General features: G+C 62.9%; 2 protein-coding genes across 8 annotated transcripts in view; one reads left to right on the forward strand and one right to left on the reverse strand.

Moving 5' to 3' along the window:
- MAPK8IP3 (mitogen-activated protein kinase 8 interacting protein 3) overlaps positions 1 to 10,230 on the forward strand; it is a 52,176-nt gene extending 41,946 nt beyond the window's left edge. For 5 of the 7 annotated variants that reach the window (XM_008581448.1, XM_008581465.1, XM_008581456.1 and 2 more), the window contains 19 exons: positions 678 to 759; positions 1,955 to 2,085; positions 2,276 to 2,332; positions 2,436 to 2,606; positions 3,277 to 3,403; positions 3,563 to 3,658; positions 3,746 to 3,904; positions 4,657 to 4,822; positions 5,663 to 5,845; positions 5,927 to 6,116; positions 6,232 to 6,351; positions 6,432 to 6,512; positions 6,590 to 6,657; positions 6,830 to 6,978; positions 7,353 to 7,524; positions 7,606 to 7,719; positions 7,914 to 7,952; positions 8,124 to 8,303; positions 8,404 to 10,230. In XM_008581448.1, coding sequence (XP_008579670.1) covers positions 678 to 759; positions 1,955 to 2,085; positions 2,276 to 2,332; positions 2,436 to 2,606; positions 3,277 to 3,403; positions 3,563 to 3,658; positions 3,746 to 3,904; positions 4,657 to 4,822; positions 5,663 to 5,845; positions 5,927 to 6,116; positions 6,232 to 6,351; positions 6,432 to 6,512; positions 6,590 to 6,657; positions 6,830 to 6,978; positions 7,353 to 7,524; positions 7,606 to 7,719; positions 7,914 to 7,952; positions 8,124 to 8,303; positions 8,404 to 8,675 — 2,557 coding nt within the window. In that variant the 3' untranslated portion in view covers positions 8,676 to 10,230. The remainder of the gene's footprint in view (positions 1 to 677; positions 760 to 1,954; positions 2,086 to 2,275; positions 2,333 to 2,435; positions 2,607 to 3,276; positions 3,404 to 3,562; positions 3,659 to 3,745; positions 3,905 to 4,656; positions 4,823 to 5,662; positions 5,846 to 5,926; positions 6,117 to 6,231; positions 6,352 to 6,431; positions 6,513 to 6,589; positions 6,658 to 6,829; positions 6,979 to 7,352; positions 7,525 to 7,605; positions 7,720 to 7,913; positions 7,953 to 8,123; positions 8,304 to 8,403) is intronic. The other 2 variants (XM_008581478.1, XM_008581483.1) reach the window with 1 other exon arrangement.
- A 36-nt stretch (positions 10,231 to 10,266) lies between these two features.
- NME3 (NME/NM23 nucleoside diphosphate kinase 3) overlaps positions 10,267 to 10,833 on the reverse strand; it is a 1,107-nt gene continuing 540 nt past the window's right edge. Inside the window, exons 2-3 of the mRNA XM_008581951.1 lie at positions 10,742 to 10,832; positions 10,267 to 10,649 (exon numbers count right to left, since the gene is read on the reverse strand). Of these exons, the coding sequence (XP_008580173.1) occupies positions 10,532 to 10,649; positions 10,742 to 10,832 (209 nt within the window). The 3' untranslated portion in view covers positions 10,267 to 10,531. The remainder of the gene's footprint in view (positions 10,650 to 10,741; position 10,833) is intronic.

Genomic DNA, 10,833 nt, shown 5'->3' on the forward strand with positions numbered 1-10,833 from the left:
GGGGCCCCCCCCTGTTCCTTCCTTCCCCCCCCCCCCGGCCCCAATCAGGAAGAGGGAATCCCACAAGAGCAAGCTAGCACGTTGGTCCTATATTGCCACGTCCCTTCTCTGGGTGGCTGTTGGGGCGTGGCCGCAGCTGTCACGCACTTCTTTTTATCCAGGAAGGAGGCGGGAGCTAGGGCTCTGACTACCCTGGTGCCCCAGGCCCCCTCCAGCACCCAGCCCTTTGGCCAAGGTGCAGCCGACAGGGGAGGGGCAAGCAGGGAGGGAAGGAGAGCCCTCCTCCTTCAGGAGGGAAGGTGTGAGAGGAGGCCCACCCCAGGCCATGCCTGCCCAGTGCACAGGCCCCAGATCTGCCCTGGGCCTGCCTGAAGCCAGCACTGCCCCGACTTCCCCTGTCCTTGTCCCCCTTCAGCATCTGGTTGCCTGTTCCTGGCTGGAGCAGCCAGGACAATGTCTTGGCTTCTGGGCACATGTGAGGTAGGGTGTGGGGCCACCTGTCCCCAGGGAACAGGCAGAAGCATTTAGGACCTAGTTCTGGGGTCCCTGTGGGGAGAGCCTCAAGCCCGTGCACAGGCAGGGACACAGCCACTGGGCTGTCCTTGGGGCAGAGCCTGGGCATTCCCCAGGCCCTAGGGGCCCTCTCCCCTCCCTACTTGCCCTTTCTCCTCCTGCAGAGTGAAGTCAGAGGCCATCACTGCCCGCCGTGAGCCCAAAGAAGAGGGGGAGGATGTAAGCAGCTATCTCTGTACAGAATTGGTATATTCCACTATTAACATGTGGGGCCTTGGGGTGGGTGGGGGGCATGGGGAGGGGGCTCCCTGGGACTTGCTGGTTCTTCTGGGCTGTGTGACATCAACCCAGCCAGCACCTCACTTGCCACCCCAGCCCCATGACTTCATGGGGTCAGAGCCACCCCTCGGTGGCATCCCCACCCTGGAGGGACACTGGGTCACCTTTCATCCGTGGGGTTCTAGGGGATGCATTTTGCATGGTCAGCCATTGCTCTGTGTGCTCCCAAGCTGCAGAATTAGTGACGGTGGCCTCCCAGGTGCCCAACCCACCCAAGGAGCATGGCATGTCCTGAGGAAAGCCCTTGTCGCTGCGGAGCCTTCTGCCCCTCCAGAGTAGAGGTCTGGGCTGAGCAGATTGCCTGTGCAGCCAGCGATGTGGCCACCTCCCTTAAGCAGAATGGGCTTTGCTCTTGGAATCACCAACCCCATGTTCAACTTTGGACACTGACTTCATGGCTTGTTAGCTCAGTCACTTGGGGGTCATGGTGAAGACAGAGTGAAGTTGTGTGACACAGGCTCAAGAGACAGTGGCCATCCAGTGCAAACCCCCACCTCCAAATAGCCTAAGAGAGAAATAGCTGACGTGATTGTGGACCCCCCAGGGCCCCTCCCATGCTGAGTGCAAAGAGTTGCCCTCCGGCCTGGTCCCTTGCTCCAGGCACAAGGTCGGACATGCATCTGTGAGCACAGAGCACTGCGTGCTGGGGGCCATGTGCGCACAGCCCCATCTGCCCAGAGCACAGCTGTGGGGCGCAGACCAGCAGACCCCACACAGTCCTGCCAGAACCCAGCATTATGCTGCCCAGACCTTCCCAAGAGCTCCCTTTCCTGTCATCTCACCTTGCACCAGTCCCACTTGTGCTGTTGTAGCATTTGGGACTGCCCAAGGTGTCCAGGGACTTATAAAAGTCACCTGCATTGTACCCCACAAGTGTATCATGTGACTCGGTGTACCTCTCCCCACTGCTGTTTGCCTGAGGGTCTGTGGGAAATCTGCATTTGGATGCGCCCTCACCTAGAGCGCATTCCCTCCACCCCACCCTCCACCCACCTGGAGGTACCCCAGGACGAAGTGAGGTGTGGCCTGGCCTCAGAGGAGCTGAGCTGACCCTCTGGCCAGTCCTTCATTGGCTGAGCCACGGTGCCTCTCCCTGCTACAGGACAAAATCCCCATGGCCCAGCGCCGCCGCTTCACTCGGGTGGAGATGGCCCGAGTGCTCATGGAGCGTAACCAGTACAAGGAACGGCTCATGGAGCTGCAGGAGGCCGTGCGGTGGACCGAGATGATCAGGTGCGCCTGCCCCGAGGGTTCCACTTGTGAGCCCTGGTCGCTGTGTGAGCAGCTGTGGGGTTACCCTTGACTACGGGATTGAGGCTGATCTCCCCCGTGCCTCCCTGTCTTCTGGGAGGGAAGGAGCCCTCAGGACCCAGGCTAGGGACAAAGGTGCCCATAAAGTTTCTGCCCACACCCCTCCCTGTAGAGCGTCCCGAGAACATCCGTCCGTCCAGGAGAAGAAGAAATCCACCATCTGGCAGTTGTGAGTTGGCGCCTGGGAGGCTGTGGCTGGTGGCTGCTGGGGAAGGGGCAGATGCTCCTCTGGGCCACTGCCCGCCCCTCACCCCCCTGCACCCCTCTGGCAGCTTCAGCCGCCTCTTCAGCTCCTCCTCCAGCCCCCCTCCAGCCAAGCGGTCCTACCCCTCGGTCAACATCCATTACAAGTCGCCCACCACGGCTGGCTTCAGCCAGCGGCGGAGCCACGGCATGTGCCAGATCTCAGCGGGCAGCCGGCCCCTGGAATTCTTCCCTGACGAGTGAGTGCCCCGGGCCTCCACTGCCCCTCCCTTGCAGGATGGGAAGCAGGACCTTGAGAGCCGGCCTCCACCTCACTGCACTGCGGAGGTGTCCATGGCGGGAAGGACACTGGCCAGGCATCAGGGCTCATGGCCTCTGCACGCACATACTACCTGCCCCCACCACCAGCAGGGACTACAGCTGGTCTAACTCCAGAGTATTCTGCTCTGATGTCCCTGGCAGAGTCTGCACTCCCCCAACGGCCCGTACTCTTAGTCCCAAAGTGTTGTGCTGGGCTCCCTATGGCCCCCGGCCCTGTGTGCAGTCCCTGGGACAGCTGCCCTCGAGGATCTCATGTTGCTGCAGCCAGGGCTCATTTCAGGCCACATCCAGGAAGGAACCAGTGGCCGCACTGTAGGCCCCTTGGTGACTGTGACAACAGAACAGGCTTCACTCTGGGACAGGGGCAGGTGCAGAACATGGCCTCCAAGACCCGGGCCATGCCCAGTGCTGGGGAGAGCCACCCCCATCAGATGGCCGCCCAATGGCCGGGAAAGGCGAGGACAGGCTTAGGTGGGCCTCCCTGCCACCGGCCCCTCCAGGGGCCAGTTTCCCAGGGCTGTGGGTCAGTGTGTGCCGCGGGCCTCGTGCACCTTGGGCAGAGGCGTGACCTGTCGTCCTCCCACCCAGCGACTGCACGTCCTCCGCCCGGCGGGAGCAGAAGCGTGAGCAGTACCGCCAGGTGCGCGAGCATGTGCGCAACGACGACGGGAGGCTACAGGCCTGCGGCTGGAGCCTGCCTGCCAAGTACAAGCAGGTGGGGGGCGGGGCAAGGGGAGGGGTGGCAGGGGACGGGACAGGGCCGGACTGGCACCACCACCTGGGCCTGGGCCGCGGGTCGGAGCTCTCCTGAGGCCCCGAGGGCCAGGCCCCACCAGCCCAGCCTGGTGCTCACTGGCCTCCTGCCTCATTGCAGCTCAGCCCCAACGGGGGCCAGGAGGACTCACGGATGAAGAACGTGCCTGTCCCCGTTTACTGCCGCCCCCTGGTGGAGAAGGACCCGACCATGAAGGTGAGCCCGCAGAGGACCCACCCCAGCCACCTCGGGTCACCCCGCAGGAGGAGGAGCGAGCAGCGGACCGCGGCCTGTGTCTTGCAGCTGTGGTGCGCTGCTGGTGTCAACTTGATTGGGTGGAAACCAGGCGAGGACGACCCTGGGAATGGAGTCAAGCCGGCACCGGGCCGTGACCCTCTGACCTGCGACCGGGAGGCGGAAAGCGAGCCCAAGAGCAACCACACATCTCCTGAGAAGAAGAAGGTCAGCGTGGCCAGCCTAGGCCACCGGGGTGCCTTCCCCCACTTGCAGCTCTGGCAGCTCAGCACAGAGTCTGTTTGGGAGGCACAGAAGTGATGCAGCTGGGGACAGTGCCCCTGAGGCTGGGTAGACGAGGCAGGAGCTCCTGGAATGGGGGGGATGACCATCATCTCTTCCCCTCCCTGGGGCAGGCCTGGGGCTGAGCTGCCTCCTGGGTTCTATCCAGGTGCCAGGGGTCAGGAGGGCAGTTCAAGACCTTTGCCCTTGGAGCTGTGGCATCCTCCCCAGGCATCCTTGGGGGTCTGGGAGTGCCGAGGGGCTGCAGCTCTGCAGGCATTGGGGCTGGAGGGCGTCGCGTCCACTAGGTGCTTCTCTCCATGTGAGGAGCACATTTCACAGCCTGAAGAGGAGCAGACAGCAGGAGGGGCTGCACACTGGAGGAGGGCAGAAAACGCCTCCCACCTGTGGTCCCAGGCTTAGGTTTATGTCCCAGCATGCCCTAGGGCCAGTGACTTGGCCTCTGGGAGCTTGCAGTCTTTCTCTGTGGAAGTGAGACTCTGTACGTGAGCGATCTAGATAACATGCAGTTCTGAGCTCTCATGGTGCTGGTTATGGGGGAGGACAGCCATGTCCCTGAAGCCATGGTCAAGACAAGATCCTAAGAGATGCCAGGAGACCCCCCCCCCAATGACTCTGTGTTGCTGCTGGGGTGGCCATGAGCTCAGGCCCCTGCCTTCATCTTTGCTCTGAAACAGGCAAAGGAACTCCCCGAAACAGATGCCACCTCCAGCAGGGTGTGGATTCTTACCAGCACCCTGACCACCAGCAAGGTGGTGATCATCGACGCCAACCAGCCGGGCACCGTGGTGGACCAGTTCACGGTCTGCAACGCCCACGTCTTGTGCATCTCCAGCATCCCCGGTGAGCCCTGGTCCCATAGGCTCTGCTAGGCTCTGCCCAGGAATGGGTGTCACTCTGGGAGGCCGGTGCTCGGAGGAGGGTGGTAGTGGTTTTTACAAAGGGCTGACTAGGATAGTAAATAAAGAGGCCTACCACGCAGCACGCGTCTCCTTTGACATCACAGGGGAGTGTGGAAACGGACAGTGGGAGGTGGCCTGTGCTGGTCCAGCGAGACCCCGGGTCATGTGTCCAGGAGGAAGAGCGCTGGTGGCCTTGTTGAGTTTAGTCTCATTACTGACTTGGGAGGAGACTGTGGCCCACCCATCTGATTGGGAGGTTGTGGGTGGGCCATGGCGCGGGCCATGGATTGAAGCCTCAATTGGAGGCAGTAAGAAAACATTTTTTTGTGCTGAATGTGAAACTTGCAGTTGGACCCAGATTCCACTGCCTTGCTGAGGGTCGGGAGAGCTGGGGGCGTGCAGCAAGGGGACGTTGGGCCCAGTGCAGCATTGTAAGAAGAAGGGGGAACAGGGCCTGTGTCTGGTGTGAAGCCCTCGGCCATTTGCTGAGATGTCTCTGAGGTCCCCAGAGCCCCATAGGGACTGTTACATGACCACAGATTGCCCCCAGGACCAGAGTCTTACTGCACAGCTCCCCTTGGCCCAGGAACCCCCTAACAAAGCAGATTGCTTGTGTCTGGTCTTGAGTGGGCGGGGGTGGGCGGGGCCAGTGCAGAGAGGGGAGACTGGTCCAGCTGGAAGACAGTGGAATGGCCCCGCCCACTGGGATGGGGGCTCTGGGCATGGCCTTGCAGTATTGGGCTCCTGGGCTGGGCTGACTGGGCTGTGACTCTGCTCCCAGCGGCCAGCGACAGTGACTACCCCCCTGGGGAGATGTTCCTAGACAGCGACGTGAACCCAGAGGACTCGGGCACTGATGGCGTGCTGGCTGGCATCACCCTGGTGGGCTGCGCCACCCGCTGCAACGTACCACGGAGCACCTGCTCCTCCAGAGGGGACACCCCAGTGCTGGACAAGGGGCAGGGTGAGTCCTGGGTGGCCTTCTTTTTGCCATTCCTTCATCCCTCCATCTCTGCCCAGCCCATGCTCACCCCTCCTTCCATAGGGGAGGTAGCTGCTGTTGCCAACGGGAAGGTCAACCCATCCCAGTCCACAGAGGAGGCCACAGAGGCCACAGAGGTGCCAGACCCTGGGCCCAGCGAGCCAGAGGTGGCTGCAGTGCGGTCTGGTCCCCTCACGGAACACGTCTTCACAGACCCAGCCCCTACCCCGCCGTCCAGCACCCAGTCTGGCAGGTGGGCTCTCTTGGGCTGGGGCAGAGACAGGAGTGGAGGGGAGACCGGTGAAGGTGGCAGGGTCCCAGGATAGGGACATACTTCCGTGTACATCCCAGACACATCCTTCCTGCAGTGAGAATGGGCCAGAGCCTGACAGCAGTGGTACACAGCCTGAGCTGGAGCCCAATGGGGACCCCGCAGGGGCCAGCAGCAGTGCCGCACCCACCATGTGGCTGGGAGCCCAGAACGGCTGGTAGGCAGGGCCTGGGACTTGGGAGGCCAGTGGGGATGGTGCCTGGGCCAACCCCTCACCCACTGCGACCCCTCCTGCAGGCTCTACGTGCACTCGGCTGTGGCCAACTGGAAGAAATGTCTGCACTCCATCAAGCTGAAGGATTCCGTGCTGAGCCTGGTGTACATGGTCCCCAGCTGAGGGTGGGTATGGGGCAGGCCTAGGGTGCCCAGGTCTGCTCACTGCTTTCCCATTCCAGGCATGTCAAAGGCCGTGTGCTGGTGGCTCTGGCAGACGGGACTGTGGCCATCTTCCACCGCGGAGAAGGTAAGGCCTGGCAGCACTGGGTGGGTGGGTGGTGGTCAATGGCCCTCCCAGGGATTGGCCAAGGGGCTCCCCGGAGCCTGTCAGCCTGGCAGTGGGGTCTCCAACCCACCCCACCCATTGAGCAGAGGTGGGTCCAGGCCAGGCCTGAACAGGTGTCTTGGGCTGTGTTCAGACGGCCAGTGGGACCTGAGCAATTACCACCTGATGGACTTGGGCCACCCCCATCACTCCATCCGCTGCATGGCCGTCGTGCATGATCGCGTCTGGTGCGGCTACAAGAACAAGGTGCACGTCATCCAGCCCAAGACCATGCAAATCGAGGCGAGTGCTGGCCGGGTGGGTGGGCCCAGGGAGGGGAGGGGCTTCTACTGGCTGCATGGCTTCCCAGAGTGCCTTCAGGAAGGCCTTTGGAGCTTTGGGAGATGAAGTGAGGTCACAGTCAGTGCAGGGCAACTGGGCTGTGAATGCCAGTCTGTCTGAAACCTGTTTTCTGCCACTCCCCCTTGACATGGAAGTCAAGGACCCACAGCTTGGGCTTCTCACAGGAGCCTGGGCTATCAGGAGCAAAGCAGGCACCAGAATGGAGGTTGGAGTGGGCTGTGTGACGTTGGGGTGACCCTAGGCTGTAGCAGGTTCAGGAGTCCCCTCGCCTTTCTTTCCCCCACCCCCATTGATGGGCTGCCATGATCCCACAGAAGTCGTTTGATGCCCACCCGCGGCGGGAGAGCCAGGTGCGGCAGCTGGCATGGATCGGCGATGGGGTGTGGGTGTCCATCCGCTTGGATTCCACCCTGCGGCTCTACCATGCTCACACCCACCAGCACCTGCAGGACGTGGACATAGAGCCCTATGTCAGCAAGATGCTGGGTGAGGGGCCGCGCCAGGCGGGAGCGGGGGGCACCTGGTACCGGCCGCACTACACTGATCCCTCCTCTCCCGACCTGCCAGGCACCGGCAAGCTGGGCTTCTCCTTTGTGCGAATCACGGCCCTACTCATCGCCGGCAACCGCCTCTGGGTGGGCACTGGCAACGGGGTCGTCATCTCCATCCCCTTGACTGAGAGTGAGTGACCACCTCCCACCTGCAGAGGTGGTGGTGGCTGCCGCTAAAGGGCGCGTGTCAGGCCTCCAGGGCGGTTGGGCTCTGCAAGACTACCTTCAAGGAGACTCTGGCCACCCTGGCTGCAGCCAGACTCGGCTGCTAGGACTGACTGCTTCTTCTCTCTCCCTTCCATGCTCCACCCTTGCCTCCCCCAGCCGTGGTCCTGCACCGAGGCCAGCTCCTGGGGCTCCGAGGTAAGTCCAGAGTGCCTGCCCGCTGCACATAGAAGGAAACCCAGGCCCAGATGCTATGTGGTACTGAGGCCCTGGGCCCAGGGCAGCTCTCCCACCCTCCCCCACCTGCTGGAAGTTTGATCCTCCCATCTGCAGTGGGCCCAGCCCCCTCCCACACCTCTCCGTCTCCAGCCAACAAGACATCCCCCACCTCTGGAGAGGGGGCCCGGCCGGGGGGCGTGATCCACGTGTACGGGGACGACAGTAGCGACAAGTGTGCCAGCAGCTTCATTCCCTACTGCTCCATGGCCCAGGCCCAGCTCTGCTTCCATGGCCACCGCGACGCTGTCAAATTCTTTGTCTCAGTGCCGGGTAAGGGGCTGGCCGGCTCCCTGATTGCCCACCCTACCTCCCAGGGTGCAGTGGCCTCCCTTCAGGGGGCTGCTGTCCTGAGCCTCTGCCCTGATGACAGGGAACGTGCTGGCCACCCTCAATGGCAGCGTGCTGGATAGCCCGTCTGAGAGCCCCGGGCCCACTGCTCCTGCCGCAGACACCGAGGGTCAGAAGCTGAAGAATGTGCTGGTGCTGAGTGGCGGGGAGGGCTACATCGACTTCCGCATTGGGGACGGAGAGGATGACGAGAGCGAGGAAGGGGCAGGGGACGCAGGCCAGGTGAAGCCCGTGCTGTCCAAGGCGGAGCGCAGCCACATCATCGTGTGGCAGGTGTCCTACACCCCCGAATGAGGCCACCGCCCGCCCTGCCTGATGCCAATGTGTACATAGGACTCCTGCCCACCTGCCTGCCCGCCCTCTGGGGCAGCCAGGCCAGTCCACCCCCTTCTAACCTCTCAATCTGCAGCTTTCACCGAGGCCCGGCCCCCTCCGCGGGCAGGGAGCAAGGAAATGTGGGTCAGCTGGGAGAGAGGAGGGCTGGTGGCATTCCCACCCAGGAGGGGAAGAACCCCTCAGGAACACTCTTTCCCCCAGCAGCTCCTGGCCAGCACCCAGCCACAGTCCTCAAGTCCCAGGGGCACCTCAGGGCCACAGCGAGGTGGGATCATGGGAACTGTGGGCAGCCTGCAGGCAGCCCTGGCTCCACCTGGGCTCCCCATTCCCCAGCAGGGCCCCGAGCAGGAAGCGGGAGCTTCACACTGCTGGATCTTCCCACCCTGAGTCCGTTTGCCTTTGCATGCTGCCCGCTGGGGTGAGGGTCCCACCCTGTCTCCCAGGTCCTTGCTCTGCCTAAGGGAGCCGAGCCTAGCAACTAGCCTTTGCCCAGGGAGGTGAAGCTCAGGCTGCTCAGGTGCCTGGACCCCTGCTAGCCTCCTCTAGGGCTTCCCTGATCCCCAAGCTTTTGTTCCTCAGCCCTCCACCCTGGCTTCCCCCTGCCCAGGGGTCTGGCATGAAATTGCAGGCCAGGGTCTCTTGGGTGGCTGCTTGAGAAGACAGAGACCAGATGCCCCTCACCCTGCTGAAGCCCGAGACCAATCCCTGTGTGGACAGTCTCTCACCAGCCCCCACTGACCCATGTTCCCCCAGGATTTCCCTGGGCCCTGGTGTCCTGCCCCTTTCGGAAGCCCCTAGGGTGGAATTTCTCAGGCTGCCAGGGCAGACCCAGGCCTCAGGAAGGAAAGGCCCTTGGCCTCTCCTGGGGTCAGTCCTAGGATGCAGGCTCGACCTCAGGTTTATAGGGGTGGTGTGTCCCCAGGGCCTGCCTCCTGCACAGGGCTTCAAGGAGCCCTGCTTCCGGACACGCTACTAAGTGCCTAGGGTTGCCCGCTGTGGCTTGCTCCCTGTGACTCACTGAAGAGAGGCTGCAAAGCAGAGACCCGCAGGGCAAAGGATGGGAGCCACCTCAGCAGGCACTAGGAGTGTGTGTAGGGGCAGGCGCTACCCTGGATCCCCTCCTGGGTGGAGAAGCCTTGATAGCCCTCTCCCCTACCTTCCCAGGCCCAGGCCTTACGCCTGCTCCCTGAGGCACTGATTAGGGCAGCCTAGCCCCCAATGCCCAGCCCCTTCCCACCAGAGAAGCACAGATGTCAGGGAGCTGTCTCAAGAGCCCAGCTGACTGCTGTGGGCTGCGGCCACTAGCAGCTGCAGGCTTCTCCCCACTGCCCTGCCACCTCTCCACTGTGATGTACGTGCAGTCCCTCGTCTGTTCCCACAGCAACATAAAGTGACTCTGGGGTTAACTGGGTGGGTGCAGCTGGGGGAAGGGGCCGGTGACAATTCTCAGGCTTTGGCCCTGCAAGTGAACCCCCATATCTGCTCTGTATGTAATAAACGTCTTAACATCGAACCTGTTTGTCCTTGGCTCCAAACCGATGAACACAAAGACTTTCTCTAATTTATTATAAAAGGCAACGGACCAAGCCAAGAGCCAGGGTCGATGCACTGGTGCGCCACTAGGTGTGCTGCGGCCGGTGAGGCAGGGGCTCTTGCCCAGCGGGTGCAGGGCTTGCTGGACTTGCACCCACCCGCCTGCCAGAGGTCCTGCCGCAGGAAGGACTTTCCGAGCGCTGAGGGCTTGACCGGTTGGTCTGCGCCCCCCCGGTGTTCTGAGGGGAGCCGATGCCGAGTCATCAGAGCGCCGCGCCCGGCTACTCGTACAGCCAGTGGCCGGCGCTGTCCTCCCAGCACAGCAGCTCGTTGGCGCCGAACCACAGCGCGATCTCGCGGCGGGCGCTCTCCACCGAGTCGCTGCCGTGGATCACGTTTCTGCGCGGAAGGGGCGCGCGTGAGCGCGGGGCGGGCCCCCACGTGGCCGAGCGAGGGGCTGGGGCCGGGACCGTCGCCGGGGCGGGCCTTACCTGCTGACCTCGACGCAGAAATCCCCGCGGATGGTGCCGGGCGGGGCGTCGGCCGGGTCCGTGGCCCCGATGAGCGCCCGCCAGGGGCACAC

Source organism: Galeopterus variegatus, unplaced genomic scaffold, assembly GCF_000696425.1.
Source record: "Galeopterus variegatus unplaced genomic scaffold, G_variegatus-3.0.2 Scaffold92, whole genome shotgun sequence".
Lineage (NCBI taxonomy): Eukaryota > Metazoa > Chordata > Mammalia > Dermoptera > Cynocephalidae > Galeopterus > Galeopterus variegatus.